This window comes from Cryptomeria japonica, chromosome 4 (genome assembly GCF_030272615.1).
Source record: "Cryptomeria japonica chromosome 4, Sugi_1.0, whole genome shotgun sequence".
Taxonomy (NCBI): Eukaryota; Viridiplantae; Streptophyta; class Pinopsida; order Cupressales; family Cupressaceae; genus Cryptomeria; species Cryptomeria japonica.
In genome coordinates this window covers 478471493-478489875 of record NC_081408.1, presented here as the reverse complement: position 1 = coordinate 478489875, position 18383 = coordinate 478471493, and the positions used below count along the sequence as shown (strand labels likewise).

General features: G+C 33.7%; 1 protein-coding gene across 1 annotated transcript in view; it reads right to left on the bottom strand.

Annotated features, from left to right (window-relative positions):
* Positions 1-7214: 7214 nt before the first annotated feature.
* LOC131062543 (N-terminal acetyltransferase B complex catalytic subunit NAA20) overlaps positions 7215-18383 on the bottom strand; it is a 99231-nt gene continuing 88062 nt past the window's right edge. The window contains exons 4-6 of the mRNA XM_057996238.2: positions 8605-8674; positions 7936-7996; positions 7215-7706 (exon numbers count right to left, since the gene is read on the bottom strand). Of these exons, the coding sequence (XP_057852221.1) occupies positions 7615-7706; positions 7936-7996; positions 8605-8674 (223 nt within the window). The 3' untranslated portion in view covers positions 7215-7614. The remainder of the gene's footprint in view (positions 7707-7935; positions 7997-8604; positions 8675-18383) is intronic.

Sequence of the window (18383 nt, the reverse complement as noted above, 5' to 3'; positions counted from 1 at the left end):
AGGGAATGCAGTACCATGACTAAGACAGGACACAGTCTGGTTTCAAGTATACCACACCCTGTATAAGACCCATGATAATGTTGACAAAGGACCGATGATATTGATTGATTGATAAGACAAGTTTGATCAGTGTGAATGCTTGGTTGATTGAACAGTTCATTTGTTAATGCATGATTTGTTAAGAACAATGTTTTGTTGTGTTATTTGTTCGATGTCCACTCAACTGTTTTTCTATGTACAAAAGAGCCAATTTATTGATGGAATGAAAATGATTGTTTTTGGATTTTGATGTTTTCCAATGTTTAAGCTTTTTGTGATTTTTGTGATTTTTTTGACTTTTTTGTGCTTTTTTCAAGACATTTTACGATGTGTTTTTAGATTATTTCAGGACATTTTTGTAATTTTTTTGTATTATTTCAAGACATTTTGCAATTTTTTTAGTTGTTTTTCAAGACTATATTTGATTTTAATTTGCCCCCAGTGTCTAGAAAGGCAATGAATATGACAGATGGATAAACAAGCTTGCTAAAATGTTGGTGGATAGAAGGAAGATAGAGGTCATTTATTATGGAGACAAATTGGATTCAATTGCCAAGGGCTATCACGCGATGGGCTAAGGCACTGGATATGACAATGTTAAGCAATGGAATGGCATGAGGGACATGTCAAGATGTTTTAAAAAACATGTTTTGCATTTTACATCCTTATGTTGAATCAAGATCAAGGGATGGGAAAGAATGTATGGACGATGATAGGATATGGATAGGATAAGCAAGATCGAAAATGGATAAAGGATAAGGTTGAAGGTTGCGATAGGCTAAGAGATAGTGACAGAAGGTTGCAATAAGCCAAAGAATATGGACAAAATGTTGTAATGACCCAATGGATAAAGACTAAAAGTTGTGATAGACTAAAAGTTGTGAACAAAATGCATGATATTCATGAAGGTCGTTAGCCTTGTCAAGATCAAAGGTAGAAAAGGGAATATGGATATGAGGGATGATAGGATATGAAGGATAATAGGACATGATAGGATAATGAAGGGTAATAGGATATGACATGATAATGGAGGAATGAAAGGAAAAAACGATATGATAGGATATAATATGACATAGCCTAATTAGGAGGTTTTAATGGACAACAATTTTTCACATAGCCTAATTAGGAGGTTTTAATGAACAACAATTTTTCACATAGCCTAATTAGGAGGTTTGAATAAATCCTACAATTCTCACAGTCTTAATTAGGATTTCGATCAAAGAACAACAAAAAAGTAGGAAACATCCTCACATGAGAGGATAAATAGAGATAATTAATAAATAAGATTTATTAATTATCTCCTCACAAAAAGAAAATAAAGTTGAATTAATAAAAAAAAATTATTAGTTATCTTAATTTTGGAGGAAGATAAATATGATAAATTAATAAAAATGATTTATTAATTTATTGCTCATATTTATGAATTAGTTAATTAAATAAAATGAATTTATTTTTATTTAATTTATTTATTTAGGACTTAGAAGAATTTTTAGTAAAAGGGGGTTTAATTAAAGACTGCACATGATATGTTAAAAATAGGGGACAAGACCGTTTTTTAGTGTCTACAATCATATAGCAACATGAGGCATATATGAAAGCTTTAAGAAATTATATGAATGTAGAAGACATCTTTAAAATCCTCACGATGCAATAAATTAGACTATTATGTATGAATGCAAGCAACATAAAATGAAACAAGTCATCATGCAACACATAGTTTTGATAAATATAGCTAATAAATAATGTAATCACATGGGCAATTACAAACCAATCAGATGTAAATTCTATAGTGAAAAAACAGATCTAAAAACACCCAATCAGAAATATGCAAAAAGTAAGAAGTGTCAAGTTCACCAAAATGTAACAGGTTTGGTGAACTAGACCTCTGAATACATTACATAATATAAGTGCAATGATATCAATTAAATCATGCAAATCAAATCTAAAAATGAAAAGCAGAAGTTAATGCAAACATAAGACACACTAGGGTTCACCAAAATTGTAGAGGTGGGTAAATAGGACCCACTAGAAATCAAACACATTTTCCACCTCAATACATTAAGGAGATTCAATAGGCCCTACCTTAAACCTATTGAAAAGGAGCTAGGTTCTATTAAATATCTCCTTTTAGTTGAATTCATTTGATTTGATTTGAAAATTATGTGAACTAGGGTTAATGATGCAAAATTGAGAGTAAACAACATAAACAAATATTAGATATGTAGACTTTGAGCACAAAATGGAAATGGGAAACAAAGAGGAACCTGCATCTAAAATCCGAGCTTGGAAATGTTGGACTATAGGGATAAGCAACCTAGTCTTGAAGGTGTCAGATTTAGAAATCGAAAATAGTTTCAAGATCAAGATGTCGTTCATAATATCCTCCTGAAATTTCATCAAAAAACTGTCGAACAATGTTAACCAACTGCCACTATCTAGAGTTTTTTGCTTCTTCAAAATCTGGTTTGTACTTTCTAGATGTGTATTCCTTCTCTTTTGAACATATCACATGTACACACAAGAGAAGAAAAGTGGTGTTGGGTTTATAGGGGTTTGTCTCAGTCAAACCTCAAGTTTGGAACTAACCCTTTAATGAAAATATATAGAAAGGAAAGCTCTAAGGTAAAATGTTAGATCCACAATATTATATCTCAAGCTTGATGTTGTTGTTGTTGATAATGATGATATATTATGTTCTTTTGATAAGACTCACAAATGTTGATGCAATAACATGACATGACAAGACATTAAAGATTCAATAATGAAAACATTCTCACATGAAGATTGTTGCAACTTGTTGCTCCATAATGTTCAAATATGAATAAAGTTGCTCTTAATACTTGCTCTAGGAAGTGCTTGAATGATGGTAGATGAAAATGAATTAGGAAATATGCTCTTATATAGGGTTCCTAATGTATTTCATAAATTAAGTCAAGCTCCAACGATCATATTAAAATATTGAGATTGGAAATCAACTGGTAGGAACTGAGACACCAACATATTTTAAAATGGGCCCAAACCGGGGGGACTATGGCACCTAGCACCCTAGTCCACCCAAAAAGGGGTAAAACAAAGGTGGTGCAGATGTACATGAATTTAGGACAAAGATTCAGATCACCATATTACCATATGACACAACTTTGCAATGCAAAGCTAGAAATAGGCTTGGAAAAGAACTAGGAGGAGACACACTAATGTAAAGGCACAAAAAAGGAGTGTAAAATTATAAGGGGTTACAATCTATGACACTGCAGTTTGATACATCTTAGTATGTTTGTGGCAAACTCATGACATCTTCATTAAGCAAAAGGATGGAACTCTTTGCTTGAGCAAGAATTGCTAAATGATCAAGGACATTATATGCAATAGGCATCATTTGCTTAGGACTGATGACTTGTTCAAAAAAATGGAGGGTGTGATAGTGTTCTACAATGTAGACCTTAAGTCATGATATAATCAACTATGTTTTCAAGAAGACAACATGCCTAAAATGGCATTTGGAACTAGCTACGAACACTACGTGATCATAGTTGTATCATTCAATCTCACAAATGCTTCTTCAACATTTATGAGTCTTATGAAAAATGTGTTTCATGATCTCTAAGACCATTTTATTGTAGTATCCATAGATAATATTATGGTGTGTTCCACAAACCAAGATGCTAAAAAGCATCTATGGATTGTTCTCCAACATCTAAGAGAGCATAAATTGTATGGAAATATTTATAAATGTTCTTCCTTCAAACTAAAAATCCATCATCTAAGGCACATGATAGTTGAGCAAGGGATCTCATGGATGCAAGTAAGATTAAGGCTATTGTGGAATAGCCTAATCTTAAGAATGTTTGCATAATTCAAGTTTTATAGGGTTAATTGGGTACGATTATTGATTCATAGAAAAAAATTTCAATAATGACCAATCCAATACCTTCATTGATATGTAAAAGACATATTTGATCAGAGCAAAAAATGTGAGCTTGCATTACAAAAGTTAAATGAATCCTCAAGTACCTAAATCAAGAATATGAATCAAAGTATGGATGTATGTGTCATTGGTTGGGTTAGGTTGTGTTAACATAAGATGGGAGAGTAGTAGCCTATGTATCCAAGAAAGACAATGCATTAACTTCCCAATCAAAGATGATGATGGGTCATCTTAATTACTTCTTGAGTGGTGTGTTGTGGGTTATTTTACTTGCATTGGTTGTCTTTATTTTGGTGGTCCTTTCTTCCTTACACTTGCCCTTGAATTTCCTCATTTATCCTCATTTCAACCTTTGGATCCTCATTAACATTACGCATCATATGAAATTCCCTTCATCTTTACTCCCTTGCCAATCCCATGTTTGTTAAACATCATCACTCCAACCAATGATGTTGCATATACCTAACATCATCGAAGAGGGGGTTAATGTTACCTTTGTTCACTTGCCTAGTTGACATCATCAATAGGGCTACTAACATTGATTATTTTAGAGTTGGTTTCTAGAGCTTAGACCAACATTTATAAGGCTTCCCTTGGACAATTCTAAAAGTAGAAATCCACTCATATGCATTTACCACTAAGATTATTTGAGCATTAAGTAGAGCTTTGCCAAAGGAATGCAATTAGCATCTTAGGACTTTTAAAGATTCAAAGATAAAGATTTACCTTTGATGTATAGCAAATATACAATTCCTAGCCATCATATGTGTAAGTTTGTTATATGACTTGACTTCACCTACAAACAACACTCACCATACCAAGGGAGTATATTCAGCCATACGTATTTTATTTATGTCAAGTTGATTTCTTGTTGTGGGTTTTTTCTTTATTATTGCTCGATAATTTATTTATCACCATAATGCCCCAAACGACATTGCCTTATCTATACCTTATTGCCTTCCATCCATCTTGTGGCCTTCCAATCTCTTATTTTTTAGGTTAATAGTACATAAAATGCAACACTTACGTAGGATGTCATGGCCTTCTAATCTCTTATTTTCATAACTTTAAGGATGTCATGGTATAATTTTTTGTGTAATGTGCTAGTTTAAGCTACATGTGGTGGATATTATTACTATGATACCAAAAACTATAAAAGTGGGTAGACTTTCAGTAACTAGTGAATACCATATAAAATCTCTAAATGTATTAAATAAGATCATTTTAAATCACTAAAGAAAATTCAAGTAAACTTGACAGTGGACATTCAAAGGTTGTAAATATATAGTCAATTTAGCTTGAAATTGTACAATATAAAACTTAAATGGAATCCAATATATGAGTTATATTAAGTTAATGTCATTAACTTCATTTTCAATTACAATCCACGTTAAAATGTCCATAGTTACACAAGTAGTTCAAGTATGCTTACTCTCATTAACAAAGTCTCTATAATGCCTATATGCCTAGGGAGCATCCTCATAAAGTTGACATTCAAGATGACCTTTACCTATGCGCACACCTATTGAACTTTGTCTATCTAGCACCATATTGTAGCATTGACTGTGTTTAATAATTAATTAATAAATAAAATATAACAAGTGTTTATTTTTCAATTTATTATTAAACACGGTCAATGCTACAATATGGGTGCTGGATAGACGTTGCCCCAACATGCTTTAAAATAGAATTGCAAGCTACCTTTACCCTCTAGGGCAACTTCCGTCTACAAACCAAGTTGACGGCAGAAATTCTGTACTTTACACCATTCTCTTGTTCTCCGCATATTACTATATGATATAGCCTATAATATTTACATACCAAACAATACAAGGTTGGATTGGTAACGTAAGTTTTTGTATGATAGTGGCAATACATGAAGTGGATCTAAAGTTTGAGATCTTTTAAGCAATTGAGCTGAATTATAGCAGCTTCAAAATAAAAGCTATGAGAATATGTATAAAATACTATGGTTAAGAAGACACAACGAAGGAAACACATCCACTCATAAAGGGTTTAGTAATAGCAAGAAGATGACGAGGGAGTTAAAAGTGGAAACAACCAACTGGGTCTCTAAACTCAATTCTGATGGTATCCCAAGAACAACCTCAATAAGCTTGGGACCAAGGCTGTTTTGTCAAACAACTTGTGCCATGGAACAAATAATGTCAGAAGCAGCTGAATTAGTGGAAGGTCTAAAGCTTGCTAGAACTCCTGCTCTTATTCACTTTAACTGGTTGAAGGCAATTCCCATGTTATTATTGGAGCCATGAGAGGGCAGGAATTTGACCAAACTGGTGGATAGGCTAGCAAACCATAGAGTGGACTCGCTAAGCCTCACAACTAGTCCCTCATCTCACCTTTGGGAAAATCTCAAACAAACATTAATTGAGGTGATATTCCAAGTCAATTTACATATCTTATTTAATATTCTGAGTGATGCTTATGTTTATTTGGAAAGATGGTCAATGCATCAGCCCCACTAGCAAATGATGGCAGGCAAAAGGTTCATGAAACAGGCTCACACATCATAATTCAAATCACTCCACCCTTTTCTTATGCCATTACATTTCTCCAACTTCGCAAATTTGTTGTATTGGTTAGAAATTCATAGGAAAATTGCTTTCAAGAATGAAGTAGCTCTTCATTTACACAGTGTCTTCATAGTTTTGGATCGTGTAACAAGTTTTAACAATGGCATTTCAGATTGAAGATGCAAAAGCTTTGAAATTTATAAAATTTATCATGGTATAACATGATCTGAAGGGTGCTCAAGCTGAGAAAATTTTGTATCACTTAACTTGTATAAAGACTATAACAACAAATATTCTATCTATTCACATAATCTTCATTGGAATGTAAAGAAACCTTAACTATAATACAAATGATAAGAAGAGATGATTAACAGATACTCAACTCCTGAGGTTCTTATTATGAACTTACATATGAAGATAAAACAGAAGAAATTGACTAGTTCAACTTCAAAGTAAACTACAATATTTTAACAAACTCGCCCTAGAAGAACCTAAAGCTTCAAGTGTCTCACATGATCTCTTATTTGTATCGGCTATCAAGATATAGCCTTTAACAAATAAGAGATCATGTGAAAAATACGACCAAATAGAACTAATTAGACCCAGATACCAACATGTCAGGTCATCTAAGATAAAAATATAGATTAATTAAGTTGCATCAACGTAAAGATGTTCAGTTATAAACACAATAAACTCTCACCCATACAATCGAAGCATTTGACAGGAACAAGCAGTACCATTTTTCTATCGATCAGTTACAGTTGTTTAGTAGACAAAGAAGGATATATTTCATGTACTCTATCATTGATTGTAGCTTGTAAGCTGTTATGCCTCTGTCTCATTGACCTCTTATTTGTCACTAAACAAAATTATTATAATTTCATTTGCATAATTTGTTTAAGTGTGGCCAAATCTGTAAAAATCATGTTAACTAATATCCTAAAAAGACACCAGTCAATTGTTAACATAACGATAGCTTTGTAGAAATACAAATGATGTCATGCTTGTACCATCCCACCATATTTTTCTCAACATCACCATAAACCTGCATACCAAATTTCTCTAGCAAACGCACTGTAATCCAGTTCATCCTAACAATAGCATTTAGATTTCCAGCTAATCGTACTCAAGTTCATCTGGAGTCACTGGTCTTTTGAGAGGAATAATGGACTTCTTTTCAGTATCTCTTGGCAATGCCTTTCTCATATCTGCCAAACGAAAAAAATATGAAAAAACCGTCTCTACACCAAAAAATATCGATTTGCTACTAAGATAGGAGCATTCCATATTCATTCTGTACCACCAAAATCTATTCATTTAGAATTATTTTTCTATTGAAGGTAATATCCTCCAAACCAGCTATTAAAGTAATATATTCAATGCAAGGACATTCTTTATGTGCCAAATGCAAGTAACTATAAGATTATGTCGACTCACCTAAGCCATCCTCCTCACCCGAGTAATAGCGCAATACACGTCTGTATATCACATACCCCAGCTACCACAAGAGTTCCAAGCAAAATCATGTGAGCCATTGCATAGGAGGAATTGTCAACCATATAAAGATCAAACTAATTTCTCGAGTACAATTAATAGCAAAGAAAGTTTTTTAGAGATGTAGGAATGATTAGCAGTAACAGAAAGGATAACACAAATAAAACATCAAGTTATCAACAAGTTATTTTTATTTAACCAATTATCATCCATATAAAAATCAAACTAAAATTTCTTCGGTACAATTAATAGGAGAGAGAGTCCTATAGAGATATAGGAATGCTTCGTGGTAACAGATAGGATAAAGAAAGCTCTAGATCAAGCTATCAACACCTTTTTTTTACTTTTGCTTTTCATTTCTTTTCTTTTTCTAGTTTTTAATTAATCAACTCTGAATTATTGAAAGTTCTCTACAAATAAACTGCACGGCTAAACATAATCTATGAACGTTAAAGTTAAGTTGCCTTTTCCATGATTATGGCTTCCTCAGTCTAGCAAAATACGTTTAGCTCTCTAATAGAATGCCCAAAGATACTTAGTTGACCAAGCTCCAGAAATCTGTTTTTATCACAGTAAAAATGGCTGATTCAAAACCATGTTATTTTAACATACCTTTTCATACATCTTTATTGCTGGTGAATTAGAGGCCCTCACAAACAGATCAACAAAATATGCATTATACCTGTATATGAGTCAACATGGTTAGTTCCGAGAAATAAAAAGTTCAGGCAATCATTTAAGGAGCATCAAAATTCAGACAATATAACCAACGACAACATATTTTGCATACAGGGGTCACGATGGTTTCAACATAAATTTATTTAGATGCTTAAAAAAAATTTAAGGAAATTCTGATGCACACACTTGCCCTTCAATTGAATTCAACAAACCTTACTAAAATTTAAGATACGCATGAATAGCAACAAATATTCAGTTTCCTTAGTTTTTAAATAAACTTCTCTCTTAAAATGCAGTTTCTCCATTGCCTTTATGTATTGAAACAAGCTTCACTTCGCCAGGTTATCAACTCCCCCAGATTGAAATGGCTAGCAAGGCGATGTTATTTCTGTGTTGGGTGAATTCAAAATGAATCTCTTGGTTGAAAGTTCACCTTGCTTTTGATACGTTGAAGAATAGGTTTCTAATTTTAGAATATACAATTTAAATCATCATGCTTAATGCAGACTGTCGAGGAAGTACTGTGTTTTGTATGTCATATATGTGCCCGAACTCGTCAGTTTTATCTTGCTGACATATGCATATTATGTGGGGTGGATGTGTAAGCAAAATAAGGTTTGGGAAAGATTTTATTTAAAAAAAAGGATTTGGATTTCTGATTGTTGAGAATTTCATACCTGCTAAGTGAGTGTGTCAGGAATACTTGGTTGAGGGCCAAGCAATGGTAAACGGAACGTAATTGATTCCTATCGATACTATTCTTGAATATGCAATCAAGGAACACTGCAGTTGGAGCCAGCAGATGTTAGGTGATAACACCATCACAACTTCAGATGCAAATTGCAAGCAGTTTAGGAAGCCACAACACCACAAGACAAACAAATATACCATGCACAATATGTGAAGATGTGGAATGTAGAAAGATTTCTGTTTAAAGTACAACACAGAGACAGATTATTAATGGCAACAGGACACAAGACCCTGAGTAATGTGCAGAGATGTAAAATACATGACATAAAGCCACAAAGGCACAAGATAAGGATAGCAGAAAATAAAGAATGTTAAGGTAGATTTATTGTAGTTAAGTTTTGTAACGGAATCAATGCATATATAATTAAAATAAATGAAAGAAACAAAAAATGATATGATAACCATGGAAGCTATGAAATGGATATAAAATTTAGAACTCGAATTGTACTATCTCACTAAGTAGTTGAGCTCATATCTAGATAACAGAACTTGATACAGAATAGAATTAAAAGAATGGAAGCAATGAAATGGATATAAAATTTAGAACTCGAACTGTACTATCTCACCAAGTAGTTGAGCTCATATCTAGATAACAGAACTTGATACAGAACAGAATTAAAAGAATGTTGAAGAAGATTAATGAAACTGTAAAGCCATAATTGGAAAGGTACATGTTACAACATGACAAATCAAAGGCTCAGTAGGAAACCAAGAATTATAAAGACCTTGAAACACCAGCTACAAGTAACTGAAAAAAAGTCAACAGAACTCTATCAAGCGAAAGATTTATTATATATGATACTGGAAGTTGTTTCAAAGGAAAATGAATTTCAAAAATAGTTTTCTATTCTGACATACAGGAGCAAACATGAAGCCCAGAAGGGCAGGCTTGATCAATTATAAAGGTAGATAAGTAATCACTGTTAAATTGGACAGCAAGATCCAAGGCAAAAGAATCAAATGAAGATAGAAAGAAGTTTTCAAGTGTGCTTTAGCAGATCAATGATCAGTTTACAAAACCTGGAAGATGGAACACATTGTGTAAGATACCAGCAGAAAATTTAGATCACTAGGCATCCAAGGAGCAAAGCTAGCGAAAGTAGAAGAGGTATAAAGATACGTAAGAGACTATGATGAATATAACATTGATAAGCATAGGAGGCCAAAAATCAACTAGTTAGAAAAGTGGATGTATTGCTATGACTACCATGATTTCTGTGATAAATACTTTGCTAGTAAAGAAGCTAATCAAGCAAATTAAGTTCAAAGTATCATCAGAGTCAGAAGATCTCATTCAGAGGAGATTAGATCAGAATTGGCTCCTTGTCTAAGTATAAGCAAAATCGATGAATGTCCTTGGTCTGGCTAGGCCACTTGTACAAAGTGCTAAGAGGAACAGAAATAACCAAGGTCTCTAATACCTGATCAGAGACAACTAATTTTGGGCAAATTTATGCAGAATCTAGAGAGTAGCAACCAGGTTATTCTCACCCTATTAATCTCAGGAACTCTATCTACATGTTTAGCAATCTGTAATGTAGTGATGCCCTGCAAAAACTAATGGATGCAAAAAATAGAAGACAAGCAACTATTTATCTCTGCAACTGTGCAGCTTATCTAATTTGTTTATGCCCACAAGTGGCTGTTTATGAATTGACAAGGATGTATACATGGAGATGACACGAAATAAAAGTTTACAAAAAAACAAAGTTAAGGTGGCAAATCTCAACAATAAGCCGATTGAACACTGAGAGTGTAGCTAACATAAAGTTCAAATAGTGGACTATAGTGAATGTGATCATGGGGTCTAAATTTAAAATTAGCACAGAAAGTTAAGTACAAGCTCCTAAAGCATCCAATAATTCTGGGTATTGTTAGATGAGAATATGATCACCCTGGAAGCACAACGGATCATAGCACAGTAGGCAACCAAGGTCATAACAAAAGGAGAAAGCATTGCCAAGATCCACACCTGAGGCATATGAATTTCAAACTAAGATCACTTGTGCTAAAGCAATGAAGGAAGCACAACCTTGGAATTTCAAATCAAAGTTACTATATTAAGATAGATCGACTAAGCATTTAAATCAGACAATGTGTCAAGACACAACAAATGGATCCCAATTGAAATTATATTGACTTTGGACCTGAGACATGAATATGATTCAGCTCAAAGCCTAAAATAATAAAGTCAGATGCACAAGCTCTAATGTTTCAAAAATACAAGATGACTAAATTAAAAGGTGAAATAGCTGGTATCAAAGAGATCTTGGAAGAAGCTAAGTATAAAAATATTAAAAACAAAGGATAATAGATGGATCAAATAAGAGAAAAAGAAAAAAAATGAAAAAAATTTGTATATATTTGAAATAAGAAAATTTTAAATATAGAAAAAAGAAAGCAAAAGTTTCAAAGTTTAATAGGAAGCAAATATATCACTACTCCTATTGAATGACAGCAATAGAAAATACAAATCCATTTGCAAACAACATTTTAAAATTTATAAGAAATTAATAATAATAAAATTTAAATTAAAAATAGAAACAAAGTACAAACATATTAAAAAAAATTCTTACCTGATATTGGATCATTAAGCATTATCAAGCACCCTTTGTCTCACCTTCTTCTCTTCTTCTATGGATTGTAAAGCATCTTGCACTTCTAACATCCTGTCCAATAAAATAATATAGCTGGCATCTCTAGTCTCAACAAGTTTGGGGAATTCTTTCTTTGAATAAGATTGGAATATTGCAAATGACGTGTGATGGTTATGTTGAATAAACCCAGAATCTAATGTCGGTTGTAAATCACATGCAACTACACTTGATAGATGATCAAAGATCAAAATAGTGGAATGAAAAGAAAATCTAAAATGAGAGAAAATAAAGACAAAGCAAGAGAGATTTGAGAATACTCTTGATACTCTCACCGAGCTATCATCCAACTTGTGAAGGTGAGAGGAGAGTGTTGTATATATAGAAAAATAAGAGCATATACATCCAAGAGGTGCATTAATTCCTACTACCAATAAAAGATGGGAAGTTTTACCTACTTGGTAAATGCCAAAACATGTGGCATAACCTCTTTAAGTGAAGACAAAAAAGAAGTTAAGGGAGGTGGCACATAAAGTCAAAAAAGGGTGAGAAACCCAACTAGCCCATAACCTACTTAAGGACAGAATAGTAGTTATGAGAGGTGGCGCAACAAACCAAAAAAAGGTGTGTAACTCAACTACCCGTGTGGGAGAGACTGACACATGTAGCTTATGTATTTTGCCATGTGTACTCATATTAACCACTCCTAATAAACCTAAGCAAGCTTAAATAATGTGTACAAAAAAGAAATACCCCCTAACATAAGGAAAATAAAAAACCTACAATAACATCCCCCCTTAAGCGTAGCTTAGGTGGGTGCAGAATAGTAGTTATGAGAGGTGGCGCAACAAACCAAAAAAAGGTGTGTAACTCAACTACCCGTGTGGGAGAGACTGACACATGTAGCTTATGTATTTTGCCATGTGTACTCATATTAACCACTCCTAATAAACCTAAGCAAGCTTAAATAATGTGTACGAAAAAGAAATACCCCCTAACATAAGGAAAATAAAAAACCTACAATGACATCCCCCCTTAAGCGTAGCTTAGGTGGGTGAAAAGATTGGTCTGAGCAAATGAAGCCATGTTTGGTACCCATGTACATAGAAACCCCCCACACCGCCCCCAAAAAAAGCCCCTCCCCATAAGAATAGCCTCAATGGTGGCATTATCTACCCCTTGACAATCAACACATGTTGATGAAAGAGCAATTGTAGACTGCTTCCTGCTCGACCAACAAACTAGATCGAAACCAAGTGAGAAGCAATACCCTGAAGTAGACTTGTGATCCTAAAAATCGTGTGCCCAGTCTAAATGCTTATCCCACCAAGTCAATATCCATGCTTATTGCATATTGAATTCCATAATAATGAGCAACTCAAATGTAGTGGACGATCCACTTATCTACTTTTCAATGCAACTCATGTGGCTCCTGCATGAATCAAGAAAGACCATGGCCCAACATATGAAGTGTCGAGTCTCATATGAGTCAAGTAAATGAGACTCCCAACAAGTTGCCAAAATAAAGTCATCAATAAATTTCAATATGAGTCAAGTAAATGAGAAACCCAAGTGCATATGGAAATGTCATCAATAAATGTCAAGACATATCTAGCGCTACAAAAAGATGGTTGTGGAAATGATCCTACCAAGTCACTATGTACCAACTCCAATAGTTATGCAGCTCTCCATGATTTGCCTTTATCATATTTCTCCTCAAGATGCTTACCAAGAATGCACCCTTCGCGAACTCCATTAGAAAATCAAATAGCAGGCAACCCTAAAAGCATGTCCTGTTGACTGAGCTACTGCAAGTAATAGTTTTTCAAGTGGCCATATTGTTGATGCCACAAACAACTCACCTCATCTACATGAGTGAGTAAGACTATCGAAAGAGAGTCAAGAATAAAGTGAGAAAACTAATATAGTTTGGATTGGTTGTCTGTTTTTCCCATGGCAACTGTAGACCCATTAGGCATTTCACTGATTACCACTATATCTTGTGTCAACTCAACTAGCTTGCCAAAACCAATGTGAGTGATCTAATAAACAAATAGGAGCTTACTTGATAAAGACGGAACACAAAGGACATCCTCAAATGTTCCTTCCCTCACATCAACAGCTCCTCTCCCATGCACTTCAACAAGAGTATCATCACCCATTAGTATGGTAAGCACAGAACATGGCTCTAAAGAGGTGAAATCATCTTCTGAAGAAGCCATGTGGTGTGAAGCACCCAAGTCAATGATCCAAGAATTTGGTTGTGAAGCAACAACAATTAGGGCCTTGCTCTTTCCTTTCCCCTTACTTTTGTCTATGTCCTTCGGAGACCCTTCTGATGAAGTTTGTTTGATTGACTCAAGCACCTTGATATTGTTCTTTTCTCGAAGATGTGAAGGGTGATCAATTTGTTTCTTTAAACACTTACTTTCATCATGGTCAAACCTCTTACAGTAAGAACACTTGACCTTCTCCTTACTTTATTCACCTTTTGATGAAAAGGTCTAATTATCAACTTTTGAAGTTTATCTTTCTTCTCTCCCTAATTCTTTTGTTCCTTATCCTATTTGCTAGACCCTTTTTGTTCTTTTGTGCCTTGTTTTATAGCTAAGGCATGTGACTTACAAGGTTTAGCTCTACCCATTAGAACCAATTTGTCCTGCTACCTAGTGAGTTTTGCAACAAATTCATCTATAGAAGACATTTTGTAGCATAGAATGTATAAACAAATACAGAATAGCTATGGCCAAGCTTAGAAAGAATACTCAAGATCAGTTGTTTAACATCTTTCTTGATTCCATACTATTCCAATTGCAATCTTATAGATTTGAATTTTGTAGAAGTCTTGTATGGTGTCAAAATTGGTAGAACTCAACCCTATAAGTTCATTCTCCAATTGATGACCCCTTAACTCATCTTGTTTATCAAAGAAGGTTTCCAAAGTTGTCACTACATTTGGTGTAGTGGCAAATTCAATGTGAAAAAGTAAAGAGTGAGTGACACACACAGAGTACCAAAGGCTTCATCACAATTATTAAACCATTTTATCTTTTTTGTAGCATCTTGTGGTTAAGTTTCTAGTCCCATTATAACTCGATGATATCCATTCTTTTGAGATATATCATCATTTTAGATTTCCATTAAAAATAGTGTAGTTAAAACATGAACTATAAATGCATCCATGAGTATAGAAAAGTAGATTGCAAAGCAAAAAAGAAAAGTACAAAAAAGAAGACACATGAGACACCCCTCTTTTCCACCAGTCTCAAAAATCACCCCTCCCAAATATTACAAGGTTGGCACTTTATAATTAGTGCATTTACAAGGTTTTTATGATATTACAATGCTTTTTAAGCCTTCAATGGGCAAGATTGCAATTTTTCATACAAAATAAATTTGGAAAAATTAACCTTGTAGTCATGTATCACTCTTCAATACCTTTCCAATGCCTTTTTATTTTTGAAAAAATCAGTTCTTAGGCAAAAGTTATGGTCTGTTGAAAAAAAAAAATGCAACAGCTTCAACCTAAAATATCTCATAAAAAAGGGCACAATTTTTAATCAAATCCTTTGTGGATGGAAAGTATTCGTTTGCAAAAATCCAACTACTCCAGGCAAAAGTTATGCACTTATGAAAAAAATGTGAAATTTGCCTTACAGAAATAGCTCACGCCTACTTCTAACTTAATTTTTGCAAAATTTATTAACTATATGCAAAAATTAACAAATGCCAAAATGGTTTTTCAACCTTGGGAACGAAACCCAAAAATCGTTTTTCTTTCCAATGAGTGGAAGCTAGATTTCTAATGCAAAAATGAAAATGGTTCTAGTAAAAATATTTCAACTTTTTCACTTTGATTTGTTACTGTCCTCTAATCTTTGATTTTGGTGAAATAAAAATCAATCTTGACTTTCTCAAACCTTCTAGATGTTTTGGAAATGTTGAAAATGCCTCCAATATTACCAAAAAGCTACAATCATCTAGATCTCATAGGAACACATATATGCAAACCAAATTAAATAGATGCTTATTTTTCCTTTAAACTGATTTCATTCTCCAAGTCATACGAGGATGTAGGAGAAGAGCATACTAGGTTTTTGATAAAAAAATTAGCTACCTATTACCTCTCAAATCTCTCAAAAAATCAGATAACAAAATGAACTATACCAAACAACAAGGCCCTAATACCATTTTAGATTCTTTGAGAAGCGAGAATCGAGATAGGATCTGATGTCAATCGTAAATCACATGCAACTCCACTCAAAAGATGGTCAAAGATCAAAATAGCAGAATGAATAGAAAATATGAAATGAGAGAAAATAGAGACAAAGAGAGATTTGAGAATACTCTTTATACTCTCACCGAGCTATCATTGAACTTGTGAAGGTGAGAGGATAGTGTTGTACATACTATATATAGAAAAATAAGAGAATATATATCCAAGAGGTGCATTAATTACTACCACCCATAAAAGATAGAAGGTTTTACCTACTAAGTAAATGTCAAAACATGTGGCATAACCTCCTTGAGTGAAGACAAAAATAAGTTAAGAGAGGTGGCACATAAAGCCAAAAGAAGGTGAGAAACTGACTATCCCGTAACCTATTCAGGTAAGGACAAAATAGTAGTGATGGGAGGTGGCACAGGAAGCCAAAAAAAGTGTGTAACTCAACTACCCATGTATGGGAGAGACTGGCACATGTAGCTCATGTATTTCACCACGCATCCTCATATTAACCACTCCTAATAAACCTAAGCAAACTTAGATAATGTGTAGGAAAAAGAAATACCCCCTAACATAAGGAAAATAAAAAACCTACACTAATAGGTTACATACAAATATTTGTAAGTCTTTAGCTTCAGCCATTGCTGCCTTCACCCAATTTATTTTTCCAATGTTTTTCAAAGCATGTACACAACATGGAGTCCAAAAAAAATGTTTGTAAATGCTCTCAACCATCAACCAACAAACTTAAAAACATGAGATGAATCTATCGCAACTTCCCCAACATTAAAAAACCCAACCTCCTCTATGTCATGTACCTTTCGCTCAAGGGGAGTGGCATCTCCATTATTAATATAATAAAAGTGTTATAAACACTATATTGATGATATTAAATATTAAATATTAAATATACTATTAAATAATAAAATTAATCAATTAAATTTTTAAAAAAATGCTTAATTTGAATTTGAGCATCAATATTTGGGCCCTTAGGACCTATTTTCGAAAGGTACATGCAGAAGATGCTATTTCGCCTTTACATATTGTTTGTTGATGATGCAGGTACACAATCTATGTATTCCAAAGAGAACATAAAGGGTTTAGCTATCACTGCATGTCTCAACATCCCTTTAAAATAAGGACACTTTGCTAAAAGAAATATGATGGCCTGAACATAAAAACATTGGCTACTTAATCAGCAACTTGCTCAAAGTTTGCAAACTCAATAACCCTACCACTATATTTTTTCTCACCAGCAATAGAAGTGGCCTTCCTTTTCGCTCTATCATAACCTCTTGATATATTGTAATACTTGTCAATAGATGGTAATAGTGTGCATGAACATCTATTAGTAGTTATAGTAGTTTTTTCTTCACTCTAGCCATCCAACCTTGCCATTTCAACCCACTGTTTCAACAATACATCATCACAAACTCTAATGCCATGTCCACTCTCACCAAATAAATGATGTCCAACCCTACTAGAGCTGCCATGATAATCAGTTTTACAAACATAACACAAGCAATGCTTGCTGCCCCCTATAGTTTTACCCTTATTGGTCCTTAAATTGGTCACAAATTGCAGCAAGGGCTTTTCGGGTTATAAGAACCTTTTAGAAATTTCTAAAAAACAATGAAGGGCGAGCAAAATAGTCTTGTGGTGTTCCAATAGAACTTGTGTTTGGATATTTAGGAGAATGAGAACCTCCATCGCTCCCTTCAACTTCCCTTCTCTTTACCACTTCACTACCCATCCCATTGTCATCACTGTTGCTAATGCTCATTTTTAATACCAAAGATGTTTTAGTCTTCAAAGTTTGATACTGTAGTGGTTTTGAGAGGTTTTTGTGTGAGAATAAACTAAAAAAAAAATGAAATTGAATTTACAAACTCACTCCCTAACTTATTATGTATTTTAACTAAAAGAAAACAAAAAAAAATCAAATAATGAATAGCATACTATCTTGCCTTAATAGCTCAAGGTTAGAAGACGCATCTCTCTAAATGTGGCAGCACCTCTCTAAAAGTGGCCGCAAGTCTCTAAAAGTGGCAGCATATGTGAAACTAGTGACAAGAATTGTAATATCCCGGATTGATTTTTTGCCCAGTTTTGCTATTTCCAACAGAATAATTTTGACAAACAGT